This window comes from Ooceraea biroi, chromosome 7 (assembly GCF_003672135.1).
Source record: "Ooceraea biroi isolate clonal line C1 chromosome 7, Obir_v5.4, whole genome shotgun sequence".
Classification (NCBI taxonomy): domain Eukaryota; kingdom Metazoa; phylum Arthropoda; class Insecta; order Hymenoptera; family Formicidae; genus Ooceraea; species Ooceraea biroi.
Genome location: NC_039512.1, coordinates 5,246,406 through 5,270,756, shown reverse-complemented (window position 1 = coordinate 5,270,756; position 24,351 = coordinate 5,246,406). Strand labels below are relative to the sequence as shown.

The following is a 24,351-nucleotide window of genomic DNA, read 5'->3' as shown; positions in this document are numbered from 1 at the left end:
GCGTGCCATGCGGACGGTTGCGCGCGCAATCGCGCGCAGCAGACGACAGCGGGCCGCCGCCGTTTTCGGCGAGGTCGGGAGGTGGATGAAAGCATGGCAAGCGACGGACACGCGGCTCGATTATCGCGCGGTTGTTCGCACGCTCGTCGGTCCTGAGGACGTTCGTGGCCAGGTGCGCGTTTCGTTCGTCGTCGCGAGACTCGGGAGCGTCCGCGCGAGTATCGACCGCTCGTATCACTCTCCTCGCGCTACGGACGCAGGGCGTCGGTGCTCGTTCGCCGGCCACGCGCCACTTGCAGCAGTTGCGTGAGTATCATCGGCGGCCGTTCCCCCGCCCGTCGGCTCGTGCCCATGTTCTCCCCATTTTGCATCCGAAAGCACCCCTGCGGGCGCGGAGTGGCGCGTCTTCACGTGTTTTTGCCGATCGTCGTGTCAAATCCGCCCACGCGTCCTCGTCCACGTCCGCTCGATGACTCGACGACCCCCATAAGTTCCATACACGTGGCCCGATGAAGCGTGGCCTTGCGCGCGTTATCGCTTTCAGGCGTGGCTGATATACGCTACCCTTCCCGTTACTCCCGTGAATTTGCGGTTTATAAATGTCTCGAATACTACTGATTGCGTACTTTCGATACGCTTGAACGCCGCGATGAATACGATCGCGGAAGAGAATCGATTCATGCATTTGTTCCTGTGAGAGAAAAAGAGATTACTGTTGAATTGAAAAGTCCTTGTGTTATATGTTGTTTCTGTCATTGTTACGATGAGGGATGAATACAGTAACGTTTGCTCGCATCACCTTTTTCCTGCGAAATTGATTTAATACATTCTATATTGTACAGTGTCATTTTTGCCTGCATTTGTTAATTGCAATTCCGTTTTAATCAGTCATTTAGATTCGCCGAAATTCGTGTATTTTGATCACGATGATATACTTGAACCTTCTCGAACGCGATTTTAAATTCCCGCGCCGTGGCGAAACATGCAACGCCATCGTCGGATGCACGTTGCAGATGCGTTTTAGTTTGGCGTCGCGACCACTAGATGGTTATTATCTTAACTGTGAAACGATGATTTTGCTAAATAATTATAATTGTAACGTTAAAAGCTGCCATTGAATTTAATTTAATTGACATGCTTAACTATCACGGTCTAAGATGCAACTCAAAATTCAGCTGCAACGGTTTTAAAGGCTAGAAAAAGATTTGCGGATGTAGTTGCATCATCGTAACGTTTCTCGCTAGCACTCTTGTTCAGTGCGATTCGTATATAAGGCAGAACCGTTGATTCCTCTGTCAGGTAGTCCGACGCTTCCCAGGCAAACTACTAACGCATATTGCGGCTTCGCTTTATACGATGTCTCTGTCCAGCATCATAAATCCAGTACTCACGTTCAGTTTCAAAAAAAACCTCACGTGCGTACAGGTGAAAACCACTCAAAAAAAATTGGGTCGAACATGCTTGTTTGTGTGTAAGGACTTAAAACAATACTGTGGAAGTGACTTTGACTATCTATTTTGCCAAATTCTACAATTTTATTTTTTCACGGCCAATATCCAGTGACTGCAATCGCGTGACGAGCGATTTAGGGACGAGAATATTTTACGACAACCGCGAGAGTTGGATGTGTAAAATTTATCAAATTCATTATATTTAACGTAACAAAATTCCATATGAAATTATCGCATCGTATTTAACACCATTAAGACTTATCAATATTTATTAATTTACATATTATGTTTGTTATTGATACATTAATATTTATTAATTTACATACTGTTATGTTTTTTTGTTATATAACACATCAATTTTTCTTAACATACGTCATACAGGAAAAGTTGTCAAGCGCAGCAACAGGTTCCATTTACTTTTGAAACGCAATCTTTTCTTCGAAGAAACGGGGGAACGGATAAGAAAGTTCAATGTCACAACTTCGCCCAGAGCCACACTTCTGAGACTCGTAAGTCGCCTTACAAGCTGTGTATCCATATAGTTCCTAGATTAACGACCGTTTTCCCACAACGCCACGTGGAGCCTAGGCATGTGAGCGCGCACGCCGCAACACAAGTACTCGTGAACGTTGACCGGCTACGTGGAAAAAACGGGCGAACGAGGAAAGTCCGTGACTAGACCGTGTACGGCTAATTCGGGAGTTGGCCGTGACCACGCACACGGGACGAGGGACCAACGTAACCGCGAGTACGCGCGTTGTGCTCGAGGAAAAAGAGTGCAGGAACGCGAGAGGGGCCTAGACAGCGGACCGAGCGCAAGCAACCGGCCAAGTCGCCGACAATCCTCGCGTTCTGCTGGACGGGCGTGCATGGTGCGCTCAGGTGTGCGATATCTGATTAGCAGTATCGACAGACCGTAATCTTGTTTTTTCCCCCCCGCAATCTTGATATCACTATTTTAATTTTTTATCTTACAGTTTTTAATTGCAACTTTGTTGTAAAAGCAGGAGGATATCTGGTGGACGTTGGGTGGCGGCCAAACTTAGCGCGAGTTAGGAGACAGTAGCATTGATTCGTCGTTCTGCGCCACTATCCTGGAATCTGGTGCCCGCGAAGGACAAGCATCCGCGGGATTTATGGAGCGGAAGGATGCGAACGAGAATACGGAAGGATACGTGAGTGAAGACGCAACGATGATCACGGACAGGAGAGAGACGCCGGAAGGTTCCCCCGAGGATTCGGGCACGCCGTTGGAAATGGAACAGTCGGACGTCGGTCGGAGAACCAGTATTTTCAAGTATTACGCCTATAAGAGTGCAGGTGAGTATTTGCTCGCGCGCAGCTGATTGTTAGTATAATTCTAGTCGGCGCACCGGACCTCCCGATGAATATTTAGAAAGCGCCGCAAAGTGGGTGCTGATAAACAACGCAAATACGAGTTTAATGCTACATCGATGAAATCAAATCGCGTGCTTAGCGATCGAGAAAAACGCCTCGCGTGCCGTCAATTGTACGACTGTCTGATGGATTTGAAAGGCCTTCAATTAGCTGAAGTGGCAATTAATAAATCTGGAGATTTGTCAATTAAAATTTATATTAGGTCGGTGCAAAAATAATCGTCACTTTCGTTAAGTTGAATAGCAAGCATCGCAATTATTTTTCCACCAACTCGATATATCATAGATCAATTATTTTTATAAATTAATATGCGTAATTGCGCGTCTCTCATTTGACGAACAAAGTGTACCTTATTAATGCGGTACGCAGTATATACAACCTGATTATGCGATACAACACGATATTTCGGACTTTAGACGCTGTTGGTCCGTGATGAAAATGACAGTCGATGACAATCGACTGCAGATAAGAACAATGGCGTGGCTGTTAAATTCGGTTTGCGTAGGAACGCGTTTATTAAATACCAGTCCGCGTCTTATCGGACTGCGCTGTCGTTCGATCGAAATCCTTGTGCCGCGATTGCGCATACACGAATGAATGAATGCGGAAACATCGGTCTCACGCATACGATATTAATATACAATACAGCTTGATACGTTCTCTACATAAATGAAATAAAATAAACACGGGTTCGCTTTCATTCATTTGCTCGCGGCTGTTCGGTAGGCGTAGATTGAGAAATCGAAAAGTATGGTGATGTGTGTATGTGTATGCGTGCGTGTGTATGTGTATGTCAACATACTGTCATTATATAAACATGACCGACAGAATCTTTGAACTTTGATATAACGGCTCTGCGCGTCGTGAAGTCCGCTGGTTCTCTAGATAACAGCAGTTTTCACAGAATTATATATCCTTTTTTACGTGTGTCGTCGGTAAAAATTTCTTGATTATTGCATCGTCATGGTTTCTTTTCCTTTACGATTACTTCAATTTTACAAGATCTGAATCGTTGTGCTTCTCTATAAAGATCATGCGATTGTCAGTATGAAAGTACAATGCAAGTGCCAACATTTTCATGGTCATAGTGTGCCATTAGTCTCGCTAAAAATACGACATGTGATAATCGCATGGCACGTGCCTTCCCTTCTGACGCGTACGCAATCTCTATTTGTTTGAAAGAGAGAGAATACGGTAAATTAAAAAATTGTGTACCTGTTATTAAAATTTCTTGTTTATATGTGCGTGCATACTAATATCGATATTTTTAGACTGCTGCTGCATTAATCTTTCTATTTAGCGCGTTATAATTATAAACACAACATAAATTCAACAGTTCCATCGAACTAACAATACGCGAGTCTGTTAGCATCAATAATATTCAAGATTAATAGTTTTTAATATTTCTAGATAAAGTTTTAAATAGCGTAGACTAAGCATAGATATGGACGCGAGAGTAATAGAAAATTTACGTTGTTATGCTACCATTAAAAGGCTATTAGTCGATTGTGCGCAGTATCGCAAAATCGATATCTTTCAGAAAAACAGCGTCGAGTGCGAATTGATTGCGACAGCATCAATTTATTCGAGACACCGAAATAAACACCTTTGCATCTTCTCGTATCTGCCTGTATCGCACAAATAATTCTTGCAGGCGAATTATCACCGCAGAAAATACAGAAAATTTCACGTTTTATTGGATTTTGAAACCACAATTAACGCAAACAACAATATCCGTACAATGCAAGAAAAAAATCGAATTATTCGATTATTATGTTATGTAAGATAACTCGAGTCTGATAACCCCCGAACCCGAATCGTGACGCACAATAATCGCGCCTGAGAGTTTCTCGCGGGTGGGCTGATAATTCGATTAGTTAGCGTGGGAATATTTTGAGGGGAGAAACACATGGAGAATTAAACAATGAACGAAAAGCAATTTAAATTATTATCTCGCTTATTTATTTATTAAATTGAAACAGATGATCCCTAAGGTCTCGAATCAATCGCGCGATGTACGTGAATTACGGCCAATGCTGCCGTAGAAAGCGATCGGAATCAGTAGTTATGAGAAATCTGAGACGTTGACGCGATGACGCGTAAGCGACGTCGTAAGCGGTACGAGCCTTTCACATTGACCAATCGCGCGCGCCGGTTCAAGATGTAGAGTGACGTCTGCCGTCGCGATTCGCCACGTGCGTCTGTCTTTCAGACGAAACGACGGGCAGGCGCATTCCATTCCATCACACTCCACAAGTCGCGTGTCATCGATGACTCAACGTGGTACACAACAAGAACTATGTACTCCTATATGTATATCGATGTACATGTGGATTATATCATAATCAATTTAAGGAGGTTTTCTAATTTAGATCGACAGAAGATAGGCAATTCTTAAATTTTCTTAATTTTCTTACAAGTTCGAATAAGTTGTTTCCTCGCTCATCGTTCGCAGATTTAAAGAATTTGACGTGCGCGGAATTTACAGTTATGTTGTTCTTAATTATTATAAAGGACACGTTTACATGTCTTTAAAAATAAAGCGAAAAATACAACAAATGTTCGTTGATCTACAAAGAAGTTACATAAGCAAAGATAAGAAAAACGAAGGAAGTGTACGGGTGTGTTTCTGATAAAATCAAACGCGACGTTTCCTGGCGATACAACAATATAATGTGTTTGATCACGGTCAAAGATCATTATTAATCCTTACGTATTGCGGATTTTATTGATACGAAATTAGAAACGATTATTAATGATAACGCGTTTTTCGCAAATCCAGTCAATAATCCTGATTGATTGAACACGAAGAAATATTAATTGTTTAATTAATATCACAAATTTTTATTACATGATGTAGAATACGTGAATATATAATTTCAAAATTGTTTTATAATTTGCAATAAGTTTCTTTAATATATTACTTTAATACATTATGTACATTATATACATTTGTATGTGCTATAACGAACGCAAACAGGAATCTTCTTTTCTTGAGCCCAAACGAATATAAATCACTATTACAGATATTTTGTGTGTAATCGATACGTAGTGTTTCATTGGATTAACGGAGAACGCGCACCGCGTTACGTGAATGAACAAGTTTGCGGTGACTGACAGGTGTATTCAGCAAAGATGAAAACTCCAGTAGTTAAAATAAACAAGTTTCATTGTGATTTCGGTTCATGTAACTAGAAGTGACAGAAAAGGAGACAAGTTTGATTACACGAGAGCTCGTGTCGAAAATATCGGGATCGGTCCTGAGGACAGTGCCTGTTACGGAGTTATCAACAGAAATATCGAGGGGCGGGGGGAGAGACGTTACGTCGCGATTGCCGGACGAGAGGAGAGACATGTGCGCGTATAAACGCGCGTAAGACGTGAGCGGGTGTTATCGCGTGTCTCATATTCTACGAATGGAGCAGGAGGGGGATGGTGAGCCCTCCCGAAGAACGGCATTTCCCGTGTGTTTGGTGTAAATCGCTTTAAGAAAGCCGGCGCGACGAGTTACGCCGTCATTCGTACGCTTAACGCGTTCACGGAATTCGAGGCGAGTCCGAGCGCAAGGAACGACTGACGGAAACGTGAAGCGAATACTTAGTTGCACATATTGATAGTGTCTCGAAGCGCCAGTAACATTCGCCGACTGACAAGCCACGGAGATTTGAGTTGTGTTCTAAGCAGAGTTTGTATTCTAAATTAATTAAATTATGTGATATATAGATGTATGTATATGCATATGTAATGAGCCGAAGAGACGTTGCGATACGAATGATGCAATATTGCCTGTGTATTATATTGACCGGAAGGTCTGTGCGGATTGTTTTAGTAAATTTCTAACGCAAAAGTTTGCATTAATTCTTTCCGGTCAACTGAATACACATAAAATGAAAGTAATAATAAGAGTGAACAATACAAAAAAATGAAGGGAAATAAAAATTCTTTTTTATATTTGAAAATAAAAATGCAGGAAGATTAGAGCAAACTCAAGAGAGTCTGAGACAGATGCTTTTTCGTTGTACACTCTTTAAATTTCACTTAAATAATTTAAGATTTATCTTTTACGCTTAAGTACAAGATATTTCTTGGTACTTGCTTTTAATCTTTGTCGAATGCACTCAGCATTTATCACATGTTTCTGCAAATTGACGTGGCCGAGCCTTCTTATTAGCGTCAATTTTTCATCGCGTGTGCGTAAACAACGTACGTTCGTATCGTTGTTGCTTTGTATAATTTTTATTGGGCGTATATTACATGTATATAAAGGATCGTAACATCTTTTTCAGATATGACGCCGAGCACATCAAAGAAAACGAGGGGTCCCCTCGTTGGCGTTATCGACGTTGGTACGCGGACTGTTCGCTTCGTGGTAAGATTATCATAATGCAGTTGCTTAGACACTGTTATCAGCGTTATCAGCGTTCAATTTTCTACGTTGTTTGCACAAAACTTAATTTTGTCGAACATGGCTTTGACGATCTTCATCTAAAATGCGAACTTGATTCGTAGGTATTTAATGCGAAGCACGTCGCCGAGGTGGCTTCCCATCAAATAGACATAGAACAAATTAGTCCGCAGGAGGGATGGGTGGAGCAGGATCCCAAAGAAATCCTTTTTGCGGTAAAAGCCTGTATTAAGGAGACAATCCGCAAATTAGACGAGCTGGGAATGAAGATCAACGAAATCGTCACAGTGGGCATTACTAATCAGAGGGAAACTACGATAGCGTGGGACACGATTACCGGCGATCCGCTTTACAATGCTATAGGTGGGTAGAGTTTAGCAGTGATCCGCCTGCAAAGAAAACTCATTTTTATTCTAAGAAGCACCTGAAAGCCCATTGGAATAATTGAGTGTCTGGATTAATTTATAATATTGGAATCTTTATATAGGAATAAATTTAAAATATGATTCTTCGTGGAATAAAATTGCGATGTAAAGTTGAGTTGTAAAAAGTAAAAAAATAAGTATACTTAATAAATATTTGATAAATTGCTGTATGTTTGAATTTAGCATGGTCCGACATCAGAACCGACACGATCGTGGATCAGGTCATAGCAAAATTTCCGGATCAGAGCAAGAATCACTTGAAACCGTTGTGCGGTTTGCCAGTGAGCCCGTATTTCTCGGCTTTGAAGATCCGTTGGTTGAAGGAAAATGTGCCGGCCGTAAAAAAGGCAATTCGCGAGAGGCGCTGTAAAGTGGGAACAATGGATACATGGGTCGTTTGGGTATGTGACGAAGATACGACACAGTGAAGCATTAATAGGAATTAGCGGGTATTACTCGTATGCATTATCACTTAATTAGCGTAGCAATTAACACCTGCTAATGTTCACTCATTAAATGCATCTGTGTCGTCAGTTAATCTTTTGAGTATGCAATAAGTTATTTAAGAGTATTTATAACTAATTACTGAAAGATTATTATTTAATTATTTCAAAATCAATTTGCTATTTGTTTTATTAAAATCGATGCAATTTACTTTACATATTTATAATATTTAATTGTGATATCGCACGTAATATTTGGAATATTAGTATAGTAAATTCGTACAGTTAGTTTTCCGCTATTTGCCTAATTGAAACAGCTAAAATCTTGTACTTCGTGGCAAGAAAGTCAGTGCAAGCAAAAATTGTGCAGCGACATTAATCGAGAATTCATTGCAGAACTTAACGGGAGGCAAGGATGGTGGACTTTATATCACTGATGTAACGAACGCGTCGAGGACGATGTTGATGAACATAGAAACGCTCTCGTGGGATCCTACATTATGCAGATATTTCGACATTCCTATGCAAATGTTGCCCAAGATCAGAAGCAGCTCCGAAGTATACGGCAAAATTTCACTCGCTCCGCTGTCCGGAATTCCTATATCCGGTGTACGTAAGATTTCGCGATGAAAAAAAGCAGAAATGATACGTGTATGTTTTTATTACATTTTCCTTCCATGTTAGATTTTAGGAAATCAACAATCAGCTTTGGTCGGACAAAACTGTTTGAAGAAAGGACAGGCAAAGAACACGTACAGAAGTGGTTGTTTCCTATTGTGTAACACGGGACATAACGTATGTAACTTTGAAGTACAATATTTACGAGCATGTAAAAGAATGCAAAAGTCTCATTTGATTAATTTGTTCGAATCTAATACTGTGAGAATTTTTCCATAATTTTTCTACATTTATTTGACGTTGCTTTCAGAGGGTATACTCTTCTCATGGATTGGTCACGACAGTCGCGTATCAATTAGGTCCGAAGAGTCCGCCTGTTTACGCGCTGGAAGGGTCAGTCGCAGTGGCAGGTGCTGCTATTAAATGGCTACGGGATAACATGAAGCTCATAAAAGACGTCCATGAGAGCGAGCACTTAGCGCAAAGCGTATTTAGCACGGGGGATGTCTATTTTGTGCCTGCATTTTCTGGATTATACGCACCGTACTGGAGAAAAGATGCACGGGGGTAAATGGAAATTCATAGAAATGTGTTTAATATTATCTCTTAATTTCTTTCTCACGCTTTTTATGCTTGCACGTAAAGATTACAGAAAATATCTGAGAATATTCTGTGGAAATATGATATTTTTAATCAGTAATGTTTATATTCAGGATGTTCTGTTTTTGAAAAATAATCTTTAATCTTAGTTTAAATGTTTGAAACTGACGTAATTTTCTTCCTCCAGGATAATCTGTGGACTTACCGCGTTTACCACAAAGCAACATATAATCAGGGCGTCCCTTGAGGCGGTATGCTTTCAAACCAGGGACATCCTCGAGGCGATGCACAAAGATTGCGGATTCCCATTAACGAAGCTAAACACGGACGGGAAAATGTCGACTAACAATCTTCTCATGCAGCTGCAAGCTGACCTATGCGGTACACCAGTATGTGAGTATATTGAGTATATCTCACGGTCAGATTTAAGCAAAATAATTACAGCGATGCGGTAATACGTTATTGTAATCTTTGTGTTACATTGTTGGAAATTCTTAATTGGCTTTTTTTTTATTTTACAGTTAGGTCAACCATGCCTGACATCACCGCGCTGGGTGCAGCGATGGCTGCGGGGCATGCCGAGGGGATAGACGTCTGGGACTTGGAGGGCGAGGAAGTAGAGACCGTGCCGACCGACACCTTCCTCCCAACTACCACGCCGGAAGGTATTGACTTTCGAAATAAGTGGACAGTTTAATTATTTTACGAATTATATTTTGATAAATGTAAAGAAATGATTGTGACACGTTTTCTTTTTTTGTTTTTCTAGAGAGGGATGCAAGATACAAAAAATGGCAAATGGCGGTAGAACGAAGTCTAGGTTGGGCGGCGACGAAAATGTCCGATCAAATGACAGGTAAATGTAAAACGATCGAGCAAGCGAAAGCTGAGGTTCCTGGTGTGATCGAGGCTGCTCTGTTTAAATATTCCTCGCAGTCCGCTTAACGCGAAAGCGACTCTTTGCATTCTGTTTGTTCTGCATGTGTTTGTATGTATGTATGTTCGTGTATATAGCTATAAATAAAACTACCTAGGTTTGTAATAATAAAAAGCATAGAAAGTAGAGACATAGCATAGTAGGAATAAAGTAGCACAATTAGAATTTAGCAGAATTAAATTAGTGCAATTAGCATTTAATAGATTAGATTAATATTTAAAGCAAAGCTCTCGAATTGACAAGAATTCATGAGTTCACTCATTCGCTTATTGTTAGTATGCTGTTCTGCGAATCTGCCTTAATATAGTATCTTTTATTCTTGCCTTCTTCCATCTCGACTTCACTTTCTCACTTCTTTACTTTCCATTCTGTCCTGTTTGTTGTTGAATTGTGTCCTCTTCGTGTTGCTGCACTCTGTATCGTTTCCATATATTCTGCTTCGTGTTCTGTTAAATAAAAGCTGATCTTAATTTTCCCTACCATATGTTATAAATAAGATGCACAGTTGGTATAAATTGGCCAACCCACAATTTAATAACTTTTGCAATTTTGTAAACAAAATTCCAGAATTTTATGCTTATATTTGTATAATATTTTTAGCATTATTTTAAGTAGATATTGTACACATTTGGCATAATTTACCTTTTTTTTTATATATTCCGTATATTTGACATACAGTATTAAGTTGCATGCGAGAGCGTAAAAAACGCATGCAAAAGTAAATTCTATATAGTTATATAGTAATCAGGTAATAACTTCTAGTTTAAAAAAATCAAGTATTGGATATAATTGCATTTACGAAAACTAATGTAATATATAAAAAAAAACTGTTTACGAAAAATAAATTTCCTTATTTGCTTAATATAATACGTAACTGAGGTAACCAATTTTAATAACAAAATTTTATAAAACCATGTTTGATGAATAAATACAAAATAGCAGATATTCAAATATTTAAGCAATAAACAAGTTCAACATCAAGATCGAATTTTTCTAGAAATAATATATATGTTAAAAAGAAAATATAGGAAAACTGTTATTTTCTCAAATTTTTATAATGTCATTATTATACAAATACTTTGTACGTCATACAATTTGATAATAATAAAGTGTAGTCTACTTAGAATTACAAATGCTTCAAAACACTTCCGATTCTTTTTATTTGACAGAAGAAAGAAAATAGAAAGTATTTTGAAGAATTTGTAGCACTATGTGGATCGCATCCACAATTATTCGTCTTGTGCACTAGCGGAAATATAAATCATTCTTTATCTTTCCTATCTTTATTTAAATATGTGTTATCTCTGCTATGCATATATATATTTTATAAATATGTGATATCTTATGCGATATGTATACATATTTTTATTATCTACTTGATGTTTCAGATGAAAAATATTGCATATTGGCGTCCATTCCTGCCAGCTGGTACTTAATGTCGAGTTTTATTCTGTTACAATTAAGCCATTATATGGCGAATCGGTGACGGCAAGTTAACGCTATCAAGATGCAAGTTATTGTAGAAAGCAGATAGCCCTGATGGAAGAAACTTTAGCAAAGTGACTTACGAAGTTCGATCAGTCGTGCGTTCGCACTCGAGTAACGCATTACGAAATGATCAGAGATCAAATCGCTTTGGATTTAATTTGTTTTGTATATTTTGGTACGTCTTATCATCGTCATACGTTCAGTAATCAAGAAGCAAGCCTAATGAATGATGTGATTAATATATTTTTGAATTTATTAATTGATAAATAAAACGCAGTATCTAATATCATATTTATCAGTTTTCGAAATAGAAACGTTAGAAATGTATGTATTTTAAACTTACGAAATACTGTGTCACGCATAATTTTACTCCTTTTTATATTATTTAAGAATATATTATGCAATTTAGAATTATGTGAATTACAGAACATGAAATAGATGCTTTGTTTTACTTGTGATTGCGTAACATAGATTTTATTCTCCCTCATGCTACATTATATTACCAATACATTCTAGGATATTTTACACATATATCACAAATATATAATGGATATATCTAAATTAATTAAATGTATAGTTTCATAATGAAGATTTTTACGCTAACTTAATTGTGTACTTGATTTGAGAATAACAGCCTCTAATAAATAATCTATTTTCTTATTTTTAAGATCTATTTGAATATTTGTGTTTTCCTATCAGATCGAATTTTACATCCATTCAAATTATAAGTTAGCTTCGAAGAAACAAGAAAACAGAATAAAGGTGGACCAACAGCCTCGCGCGCATGCAGGCGAACTCGCCGCGGCGCATTCGAATCTCGCGCGCTGGCGCAAGTGGCGCGCAGCTTGGCGGCGGCGAGTCTGCGAAGCTCCGGGAGGTGGCAGCGTGCGAACCGAACGGACAGCGAACGAGCTGGCAGCCGCGCCGCGCTACGGCTACGGCACGCTCGCGCATGGTCTCGTCGCTGTGCGGTCTGTGTCACGGTGTCAGTGTCGTCGTCGGTGTCGTCGATTCGCCGCGTGAGTTGGGTTCGTGGAGAGCGTTCCGTCGTCGTTGGCGATCCACCGCCGTTGCTCGTCCCGCCAGCGAGCGATAATAGGATGCGGTATCGCGCGGAGTTCCGGTGCCGCCGCATCCCGTATCCGCGGCTTCGCGGGAAGGTTGCCGTTGCGGCCGCGGCCGCGTCCCGCTGAGGGGAATATGCGCGCCGCGCCGGATCCAATCGCTCCAGTGTGTGCGGGTTAACCTCAAGCGACGAGCGAGAGTGTGTCCCCCGCGCGCGCGGCCAGGTAGGGGTGAGGTGCGAATAAAGGGAAGAGCGAGGGATCGAAAGAGAAAGAAAGTGCGCGGGTGTGTGGTGGTCCTCTCTCCTCTAGGAAGAAGCAGGAACGAGGAAGAGGTTCCCTCGTCGTGATATACATCACACTTGCGCGGGCAGCAGACAGACAGACAGACAGACAGACAGGCAGGCAGGCAGGCAGGCAAACAGCCACGCAGGGAGGCAAGCAGGGAAGCAGGCAGGCAGGCACGCATGCACGCACGCACGTACGTCAAGATGTCGTCGTCCGGACACAGCAGTCGCACCCGCGCCGTCCACATCGGCTCGATCTTCCAGAAGCTGCACGGCCGCTTCGCCGACGCGATGACGCCGCCGCGGATGTCGACGGACAAGCGCACCCTCGACAAGACCTGGAAACTGATGGACAAGGTGGTGAAGCTGTGCCAGCACCAGCGCATGAACCTCAAGAACTCGCCGCCGTTCATCCTCGACATTCTCCCGGACACGTATCAGCGGCTGCGGCTCATCTACAGCAAGTACGAGGACCGGATGCAGATGCTGCACACGAACGAGCACTTCTGCGTGTTCATCAACAATCTGATGCGTAAGTGCAAGCAGGCGATCAAGCTGTTCAAGGAGGGCAAGGAGAAGATGTTCGACGAGACGTCGCACTACCGTCGCAACCTCACCAAGCTCAGTCTCGTGTTCAGCCACATGCTGTCCGAACTGAAGGCCATATTCCCGAACGGCGTGTTCGCCGGCGATCAGTTCCGCATCACCAAGGCCGACGCGGCTGAATTCTGGAAGGAGCGCTTCGGGAACAGGTATGTACGTCTCTCACGTTCTCCTTTCCTGTCAGTCGCCAACGGAGCGGCCGACGCGACGCGACGCGACGTTTCCGTCGCGACGCGACGAGCGCGTGACATAACGCGACTTCTATCAAGCTCGACGATTCCTCGCGGGCTTCGTGCAAAATTTCATGGAGCTCGGTGTCCGAGGACCTCGGGAATCGTCAGATTCTTCTGACGGTCTTGCCAAGGAACGATTTTTCGCGGTATCGCAGGATCTTGTTTGCGAGATCGATGGACCCGCGATCGCGTTGCGCGTTCGATTCGAGCAAGATCGCTCCGCGGCGCTAATTTCAGACTGATACATTGAAGATACAGGTGCGTCGAAGGCGCGAGAGCGCTTGGGGAGAGCGTAGCACCTAGGATACAGGAATTTCGGGATCAAATCTGGAGGATGATGCCTCTAGTTTGACGTTCTACAAGTCTCGCCAATTGTTTCAAAGTCTGCGGTGTCGGATATTCTTAGGTTCAAAGATAATCCGACATTAATCTTGGTCTCTACTCTTGGTCGAGGTTTTCGGAAAAAAATCTCTTTCGTAAGAGGTATTGCAGTCTCGCAAGAATAGCCGAGTTTGAGGATTCGTGACACCCCAAGTGACACATCCGTTCCTGATGTTTTACGAGCGCCGACTTCCATGTAACGTTCTCACGACTCTCAGGCAAATCCGATAGATCCAGCACGTCCCGCTGCGTTCGAATCGCTCAGCAAGGTTTATCGACTTCCGGAACTTGCCGGATGCAAGAGGAATCACAGCTATAAGAATCCGAGCGAGCGGCTGCAGTTCGAAACTTCTTTTCTAATATATCATCGCCGATCTAGTTTTCACTTCGTAGTTTCGAGGATCGCACTTGTTCGAAAACTTCTCCGCGTCTTTTATCAAAGTTCACCGGTTCACCGACCATCTCCCCCCCTCCGAGAGTTTCGCGGAAACCGGAACGTCCCTGCTCGAATTTTTATTGCGGCAACGATATCGCCGGTTCTCAAATTTCCACGCGCGGAGATCCAAATAATACGTTTCTCTTGTATGTCATATCCGTGTACGTGCGTGGGGGGGGTGTCCAACGCGTCCTACACTCCGTCGTAACGAATTTATTGACGCCACGAAGAAGAGGACGACGACGAAATTTTCGCGAGGCGAGAATCGGAGCGCGCGACGCGGCGTTTTGCGCCAAGTAAACAAATCCGCCAGCGAAATACGCGCTCGTCCATCATGGCCTCTCCCCCTCCCTTCCGCCATCGACACCCTCGCTTTTTCTTCTTCTTCTTCATCGTTCTCCGTCTCCCACGCTTTCGATGCAGGTCCGCGGGACACCTGTCCGCCCACGTGTCCATGTCCGGACGGACATGCGTTAAAAAAAAGGAGAAGAACAAATAATAAAAGCGCCGCAAGCACAGCTCGCACGTGCGTGTACATAACCTAAAACGCGCATGTAATGGAGAGGCCGGACAGCGGAGGGGGAAGGAACAAAGAGTTAGCGAGCGAGCGAGCGAGATGACACCGGACGTCTATCGTTGATATTGACATTATTATCGTGCACCGAAAAGCGGGACATGTCGGCTCGTGTGCAACCGTAGGCTCTATAGAGAATGCGTTTTATCGACCGGAAGCCGGTCGGCGCGTTTGCTTGCACGTGCGAGCGCGTACGAGGTGGTGACGCGTCAAAAATTTGGTGCATTCGCTTGCGCGTGCGGGGAAAGGCTAAGAGAGAGGGAGGAATTTATTGCTTTCGTGGATACTAAATGTCTCCTGGCTTTTGAGAGAAATTGCGATATCGCTGTGGCTGAAATCAGGACGGAAAACCGCAAGCAGCAGATCTCAGAATGATTGTCCTTTCCGCGCTTGAGATAAGACTGTACTGTACATTAGAGATCCGGAAAGAAAAGGAGAACAAAAGTTATGGAGCAATATATCTGTTAACTCTGTTCGCTACTGGATTTTCATTGGATGAGTAGCACTGTGTTCCAACAAGAGAATTGTAGTCGACGGTAATTAATTGCAATAGTCGACAGTAATGAATTGTAATACAAACATTTCCATGACGCGTACGTTTTCTATACGTGTCGTGCATACTTCGAGCAGCAAAAGTAGCCGCAAAACGCTCCTTTTGTATAAATATCTTGTAAGATTTATTATCGTCGAGATTTGCAAACTGTAAACTATATCTTCAGAGCTGTAACTATATTAATTTATCAGATTTAGCGGCCGCTTTTTCGTCAAGAACGCGATAAAATGGATAGTCGTTTTCCTCAATTTCGTTACTTCTGATATCATTGCGGTTTTTACTGATAACCGAAACTAAATTAAAACATCAAAATATCGCTAGAACAGGACAGAATTTCAAGTTTACGAGTGTTCAGTAGAAGCTATATTACTAATTCCGTAATTCCACGTTATTTTAATCGCACGTATTTTAATTTTAAGTAAAAGTAGAACACAACGCTCATAACAATTACGCATAAATAAGCAAGAAGTTTCTCTTGGACGAAACATCTCAATTTGTCGATGTACGCTTTCGAAAAGCCAAGAAGAAGCGCGTCGCAGCTCGCGCGCGCTTCTCTGACGTCAATCGCGCGTGTGCTTGACCCGCGACGTCGCGATTTAATGCATTCGGCGGTAATAAACGAAGAATGCTCTATCCGGTTGGACTCGGCGTTTGCCCGTCGGCGACGAGCTGTCGTCGCGTTGACACGGACACGCACAGACGCGTACATACACATACACACGTACACGTACCGACCAAAGCCCCCGTTACTCCGCATGCGACTCGTTGCGCTGAAATGGTAAATGCACTCTCGGTCGCATGTGTACGAGTGTACGCGCGAGCCGGCGATATATTAGATACCGCTGCATTAGCATAAGACAACTTCCGGTGCGACGATTCCGTTCCTGACGGCGCGAAGCATCCAGCCGTGTAAATTTGTTCGGGCGGCTGACTCGAACCGTTACTACTGACCGAACGTCGTTCACGATGCTCGGTCGTGGATCGCGACGTGATTTATCCGCGTGTCCATTCATGTCTGCTGACAATTTTCACTGTTTCTCTACCGAACCCGATGCTTTCCGTTCGAAAAAGTTACGATCTTAAAGCACGTCAGATGTCGATCAAGTTAGCTAAATGCGATAAAACTGACGTACACAGTTGGAGTCATAAATATGTTGGACGTTACTCAATTTGTCTTCTTTCCTTTCTTCCTTTTCTTTTCTCGGAATCTCAAATTAAGTATAGTACAATGTATGCCTGTATTAAGCGCGAAAAGGGCACGGTCAGAACGAATTGTACCGCGTCATGAGCTATGAATAAAAAAGAGCTGTACACTGCTTGCCATCTTATGGAATAATTGAAATGTAGGATCGAAGACTCGTTCTTGTGCATGCAGGGTAGCTAAGGGTTAATTTTGTATCGATTCTACAGTGTAATGACGAAGCGTCCTGCCCAGAGCTGTCGAGTGTTAATCGCGGAGTATTAATAGAGCGGCAACCACGAGATATAAAAGAAAAAGCAAGCAATAACAGCTCGCACGACTATTAATGGACATGTCTTTAAAAGTATTCTCACTCGCTATCGACTGTGAAATGCTCCTCGCTATAGCTGTATTCAGTCGACGATTAGCTCATCTAGTTTTTTAAATTCCGTGCAATTCCAACGTGACAGGAAGTAACTGCCCGCTGACCTTGTTCACGAATTTCCAGTCACTTCAATTATTCTGTCCAGTATATATTATTAACAATTATAGTTTTACATGTTCGTTCAGTAAAATTATCTCAAAAATGTCACACAAAAATTTGTTTCTCGATATAAATGTAAAACATTTGAACAAAGGAAGGCAAAAACATAGAATCATCCTTTAATTATAATATATATTTTTTATTTTATTTTAATTATAATTAATGTTTTTAGAGATTGACCCGTACGAGGTCAGGATTTCAGGTATTCCATCCTGAAACGGTCAGTTCCGCTAAGCAGTCACGTGACTCTTCTCGCGCAGATCGGCGGCTGCAATACCTTACTCGGTCGACTTCCGGTATACGTGCGCGCGCTACATCCGGCGACCTTGCGGCCGCCCGCGCAAATCGTCCCCGATAGACGATATCGACCGTTAGTATCGTCACTACGGACGCGCTCTTTTGGAATTAATGAGAAAATGTCGCGCTACCGTTGGTGGAACCCCTTGCCCCGCTATCCGTCGCGGAGCGCGGCCGCGTGGCGGCGGCGACTCGTGTGTGCGCGCCCGGTGCCGGTATAAATAAACGGCCGAGCGGGAGGACGACGAGTCGATTCATGAATGACCGCTTGCACGCGCTCTCGCGAAACTACCGACGCGTCGGAACGTCGAACCTTGGGGGAAACACGCGCGTCGGCGTTCGAAGCCTCGTCCGCGACCGTAAACCATGCTTTTATGTACTTTTCAAGGATATTGGTACAGTTCTCGTAGATTTCGGAGGAAGCACATGCCAAGTCGAGAATCACGGTGCAGACCATGTTAGATTATGCACGTGACACTTGATATGCGTAATTGAGTGCATATTGGAAAAATATATTTTTAACTCTTACTTGTGTACATTATATATAATCTTGTTTGTTCCAAGTAGCAAGGTGACGTCGGAAGAGAACCTAGTGACGTCTATGACGGCTTATGGCGTCATCGTGTCGTCCAGTGACGTCACTTTGCTATTTTCGATCTTACATGATATTGAGATTTTTTTAAGAGTTTGGATGCAGGAATATTTGGTAAAGAAATTTAGAAAATTTCAAACAACTGATATATATATTTATAACACAATAAATTTTGATGTACATAAAATAGTAATCACGCTGTTATCGGATTCGCTATTTCCTTCCCGAAAATTTCTGTTACGTCCCTGTCGAGGAACGGCTCGCTTTATTCAATTTCTACAATCGTTCGTGATGTTTCTCCATCGGTGGACGGCTTGGCGTTTCGCGCACATAGGATGCGGACGATTGCAGCGCGATTAGCGTGCGGCTCGCCGCCTCGATTACGCCGATGCGCGAACCTTCAGTTTCCGGTCAAATGATCCGCGAACATCCGGTCTCCGGCATGTGCGTACACAATGCCGGCTCTTTTAAGCTATGAGCAACACCAGCAACCAGCTCGTGACAGTGTCGTAACTAACCGGCATGTCCCCATACTCTCGGGGTATTTAATCTTCCGGTGGCTAAGCGGGTTCCGACAGAAGAATATCATTCGCAATGAAACGCGATCATCTGATCATCATTACGTAGTGCACGTTACATTCTGAACAGCTGTCATACTCGCTTAGCATTAAAATAACTGTTACAAATATCGCGGGTGCAAAAATGTGCCCTATATTATAAATACTATTTGCGAGATCGATTTGCATTCTCGTGTCGTTAGAAATTCGAGATGAGGCTCGAATATCGGTATCACGTGGCTAACAATGAAAAAAAACAACCTATTTTTATTCGCGGTGAATGGAAATCGCGGCGATAATAAAATGAATTTTCCATCTGCGTGTGACACGGCAGAAGTAGATCAGCTAGTCGAAATTACGTCGGTTTAAATCGCGCTTTGACACACTCTCGTGGGCTCTTCTGTCACTCCGGTCACGCGGTCGCACGTACATACGTACATATGTTGAAAGGCGGCCGGTCGATCCTTCCCCCGTTCGGGGCGGCTAGTGAGTTAAGCTCACATCCGCACGTGAGTCGAAACGGAAGGAAGGGGACGTGACGTCGCGATTAAGGCGAATTAAACGAGCGAATTGCATGAATCGGCCAGCGAGGAGGAGGAGGTCGCTCGCCGGCCCACGTTTTATCGGCGGGAGGTTGCTCGAGGTTGCCCAAGATCGAGCCGTCAAGCGTCATCGCGCGCGTCGACGGATGTCGACGTCGGCCTTAGACACCGACTTGCGTTCTCGTTTCTTCGAGCTGTCTCCTTGCTTTGAGCTTGTTTCATCCCGAGCGTACATGTAGAGATCTGGCTGGCCTGAGAACGGCTTCTGGATGTGAACGGATTGAGCATTTTACGATGATATTTGAATGAATCAATTTTGAGAGGGAGGAATTAATTCATTAATCTCCCCTTGCGTAATCTTAGCTGATGCGATACCGTTACATCCCAGAATTCTCGATTTTAATCTCAATTTCATCATGTTAATCTGAGATTTATACTTTATTAGAATCCGTTGCTCCAATGCTTCTGTAATGGAAATGTTACACAATGTATGATTGCAAGTTACGAGCGATTTAAAATTGAATTGAAGTAGATTATATTTTTTCAAGAATAAAAAGCTATTTTTCAATCTCAGAAAATTATATTTATCAGTATTAAGATGACGTTTACTTTATTTGATCGAGATTCCAAAGATGTAAAAAAAGATTCATATATACCCTTTCTTGATCCATCTGAATTTTTTAAGCGACTCCGGTATCAATTTAAGCGATGTTTCAAGCAGATACATCCTACACACAATCATGCTAACAAAAATGACACTCCCATTACAATTTGTGATAAAGAATACGCTAATTACTTTCGATAATAGAGAGATAATCACGAGACTGCTTCGGAGACTTTGTCGACAATCCAAGCAGCAAAACCATTACGATGAATTTACTTACATATGAGTCTCATTATTGAAAAAAAATCGTTACGACATTTGTGACTGGCGTTTGGAAATGTCAGACCGGAAATAACTTCGCGTGAGGGAAACGCGTTAACTAGAATGTCGATAACACGCGGCTCAACGAGGAGGCTCAACGCCATCGTCCTCGTCATCGAGAGATTCGCATTGGAGGTTCATGCGAGCATGCAGAACCTTTTGAACGCTCGCAGTATCCTTGGAACGTAATGCCAGCCGTTCCACTGACATTTTCCATAGACGTGTATTTTTACTTCGTATTGCGTAATTTCAGCTGGACACTCATGCGGGAGGGATGCTACCACATCCGGCAAGCCTGTAGATTCGCCGGCGTGGGCGGGGAAAGGGTTAAAGTTGAGATTGGTCGGCTTTGCCGATTGAACTTTGTTGAAGGCAGAGTTTTGAACGTAGCCATTCGCGCAGGATTAGGTGCGATTTCATGTATTTCCGAAACCTAGTGCGTCCTCCGTGAACATACTCAACACAACTTTGACAGTTGGAGAGATTAGACGAATTGTTAGCATCATCTGGACTCTTGTAGACTTACCAGATTCTCGATATTGGAGAGCAGTTTGATTTATCGTTGTTGGCTAAAGCTTATCCTCTTTGTTTCATCTAAGAAGAGCAAATGAATAAACAAGGAACGGAAATCTGTTTTGCGAAGATAGCAGAATGTCATTTTTCATGTTATGTATTCATGTTATATATTATTTTGTGCATGTCTTACATTTTATACAACTGATATCCGGTACAACTGGTACTAGTTTAAATCTATTATGGCTTTTCTTTTTCATTCTCATGTTCTTCACTCTATAAATGTCTCGCTTCACACTTTATAACTTTTACTTATAAATAATTTTTTCTAAAACCGATATTTTAAGAGGAACTAATTTATCACGCTTTACGAGCCGCGCCCTATATACGGGCTCAGCCGCCTGATCTTGTCTGTAATTTCTCAAAGGTCTCTCCGGTGACATATTGAAATCACCTCTGAGCCGTATTTTCCATAAATGCTCGAAACCTTTTCCTATCTGTGCGAGACCGTTATTATCATTTACGTGTACGCGCTACTATAAAAGAACGACATCAAAAAGATATACGATATGTATTTCACACAAAAGAAGTTATTTACAAACTTGAGATCTGAATTGCAAGTGGAAACGCTTTCTGTAAGATCACGAATATTGATCGGTTAAGAACTTTAATATTAAAAAACTTTAATTGCTCAATTGCTCAAAGAACGATTTATAAATGATTGCTTTATAGCCATTTTTATAGTTTATTTGCACGTTATTATAATCGAAATACATATCTCATCGCTTTATTGTTGTTAATGTGCGCTTCTTCAAACGCTCTACTAGATGGTACGTAAAAAAACATATCATACCATTTAAAAAACGAAGTTAACCTTCATATGACCTTTACGCGTCCACCTAATAAAAAACTATTTAGATCAAATTATGTGTCCCTCGAAACCATGCAAGTTTGATCTGACACATTTTTTTCTATCACCAATAACAGCCGAGATATGCAGGTGGCCTGTTTTAGGTGCCTCACCCTGTATATCTCTGCCATTCAAAAATGTCATTCTACGTTTTAATAGCGTTTTGTAACAAACTTAACTACACCGATCAACAAATCCTAGCAAACTTTGTTCCTCCGCGGAAAGCAATTTTTCTTCTTGAAAGAATTTACATACTTTTAATGTAAATGAAATCAATAACACAAACCGAGGAAAATGTTTACTTTAATTTTTTCTCTTCGCTCAGTGCTTAGTAGAAGGTACATAGCTGAAATTAAATGTCCAAGAAAAAGTGGCATATTTTTCTGCCGCCGGTTATCGCGACCGACATTGTCCTCGCGACAGATGAAACGTCACGTTGGAAGAGACGACGTTAGAAAAGCGGCGTTCTATGAATGGAGGCGAGCGTCGGATCAGTCGCAAGCAAGGACGGCTAATTATAGCGTTAGTATCTCTCAACTTCGTTTTGTACATTAACCATGCACCGTCCACACATACGCACACACGTACACAGGCAAGTGTACGAGCATACGACTGCCGCGTGTGTATTATGGAACGTTCAGTACTTGCCGAGATTATGGTCCGACGATGGAGGACGCGACCCATTTTGATCGTCGTCGTCGTCGTCGACGTGACGCGGGGATGCGAATTCAGGACGGGGAACGTGCGTCACGCTTACCCTTGTCCTGCTGTCGACACCTGGCATCTCCGTGCAACGTCCATCGACAAATTACCGCGAGCAGAAGACTTGACGCGTGATCCTCTCCGAGCATCATCAGACAAACGAGCATGCACATACGCGATCTTTCCCCGAATACACCTCACTTTAACTTTACTGATATATGATAGTGATTAATGATTCTCTGAAATAGTGAGATATAATAAATATCTCGCTAGCTACCAAGAACATTAGAGTTTTGAGAAGTAGGATCTAACTGAATTTAAATGAGCAGTGAAATATCGTTATTTGATTGCGCGTCCGAGAAGTTTGACTTGCCTCTTAAAAAGCTACAATTTTCAATCGCGATTGTGACTTTGAAACTATTGACGCCTCAGCGTCTTAATCGAGTTGAGTAAATGAATCCGAATTGGTTGAAAGCTCTGTCAATAAAATTGTACGTCAGAAAGTGGCGATGTAAATTGTTACTTGTACTTCATTAACGCAGATGGATTAAAACATAAAAAACTTGGGTCGGCAAAAGGGTCTCTCGAAATTAAAAGCAAAGTAAGAAATATTAAACATGAAAAAAGAAATTTAAATGTAAATGCCGTTCTGTCTTTCTCTCAAAGAGATCGAATGACGGAATCATTCTGCGCTTCACGATGACCGTCGTGCACAATGCGAGAACGCTTAAAGAGGCACAATTAAGCTAAAAGTGTAACTCGCTAGTGACACCGTAAACAGACAAGGTCGTGAACAAACGTCGCGTGAAAGTGACCGCGTCACTAATTATCACGACGAAAGAGTGGGTGTGTATACGCGTCTGGGTAAAATTATACGACCACGGTGTGTGGAAGTTGGGCAAACACGACGTCCGTTCGGAAGATGCGTCAGCTCAGAATTTCCATACGAATTAATAGCTATTCCATGTCCTTCGGGTATTCTTCAACAAAATTGGAATGAAGTCTTAATCTCAGCGACTTGATGCAATTTAATGAAAGACAATTTAATAGGACACCTCAAACGTCTTAAAGATCTATCGATACAAGGCGTACGTGCAAGTATAATATCAATCTATGTCGTTTGAGTAAAATGCATTACATCATAATTATCACATTACATAGTACATCACTATTAAATGTTGAAATGCGTATATAAAGAATTGGCAAAAATCTCAGATTATTTTGTCATATTTATGCATAACGTAATGAATAAGGTTAAAAATACTAAAGACGATTTTGCATATCATAGAGTCTATATTCTATTACAAAAATTGAAGTGAATTACAAAAAGTAAGTGGCTAATTACTAATTCCCATTTAAATGCCAACCAATGTTGTTCATAAAAGATGAAGTAACTGGAGGAAAACTAAAACTTAGAAATATTTCTCGAGGGAATCCTTCAGCTTGTGCGGATCCACGTTCGGCCCGTGTCGCTCGACGACCTTGCCCTCTTTATCCACGATGAACTTGGTGAAATTCCATTTTATGAAGTTACCGAGCAGGCCACCCTGCTCTTTCTTCAGATACGCCCAAAGCGGATGCGTGTTGTCTCCATTCACGTTGATTTTCTCAAACATGTCGAATTTCACCTGCAAACCGCACCGAATGCAAATATGTTAGAATCGTATTCATCGAAGAAGAAAGGCAATCGTTA

At 42.2% G+C, this 24,351-nt stretch overlaps 3 protein-coding genes across 15 annotated transcripts in view; 2 read left to right on the top strand and 1 right to left on the bottom strand.

The window, feature by feature from the left end:
* Positions 1 to 41: 41 nt before the first annotated feature.
* Positions 42 to 12,224, top strand: LOC105282005 (glycerol kinase). 10 transcript variants are annotated; one of them, XM_011343636.3, is made up of 13 exons: positions 42 to 306; positions 1,833 to 1,960; positions 2,459 to 2,771; positions 7,136 to 7,218; positions 7,359 to 7,617; positions 7,863 to 8,080; positions 8,519 to 8,731; positions 8,807 to 8,917; positions 9,051 to 9,307; positions 9,528 to 9,733; positions 9,862 to 10,005; positions 10,110 to 10,196; positions 11,666 to 11,763. In XM_011343636.3, exons 3-13 carry the CDS (start codon positions 2,588 to 2,590, stop codon positions 11,761 to 11,763), a joined length of 1,860 nt encoding a protein of 619 aa, XP_011341938.1. In that variant the 5' UTR covers positions 42 to 306; positions 1,833 to 1,960; positions 2,459 to 2,587. The 10 variants fall into 10 exon arrangements, with proteins under 10 accessions (XP_011341938.1, XP_011341936.1, XP_011341929.1 ...); XM_011343634.3 differs by having other exon boundaries at positions 2,456 to 2,771; XM_011343627.3 differs by having other exon boundaries at positions 2,040 to 2,771.
* Positions 12,225 to 12,684: 460 nt separating this feature from the next.
* LOC105282007 (E3 ubiquitin-protein ligase CBL-B) overlaps positions 12,685 to 24,351 on the top strand; it is a 24,651-nt gene continuing 12,984 nt past the window's right edge. For both annotated transcript variants that reach the window (XM_011343641.3, XM_011343640.3), the window contains exon 1: positions 12,685 to 13,868. In XM_011343641.3, coding sequence (XP_011341943.1) covers positions 13,297 to 13,868 — 572 coding nt within the window. In that variant the 5' untranslated portion in view covers positions 12,685 to 13,296. The remainder of the gene's footprint in view (positions 13,869 to 24,351) is intronic.
* Positions 23,932 to 24,351, bottom strand: part of LOC105282006 (probable phospholipid hydroperoxide glutathione peroxidase) — a 2,906-nt gene continuing 2,486 nt past the window's right edge. For all 3 annotated transcript variants that reach the window (XM_011343637.3, XM_011343639.3, XM_020032500.2), the window contains one exon: positions 23,932 to 24,286. In XM_011343637.3, the coding sequence (XP_011341939.1) occupies positions 24,071 to 24,286 (216 nt within the window). In that variant the 3' untranslated portion in view covers positions 23,932 to 24,070. The remainder of the gene's footprint in view (positions 24,287 to 24,351) is intronic.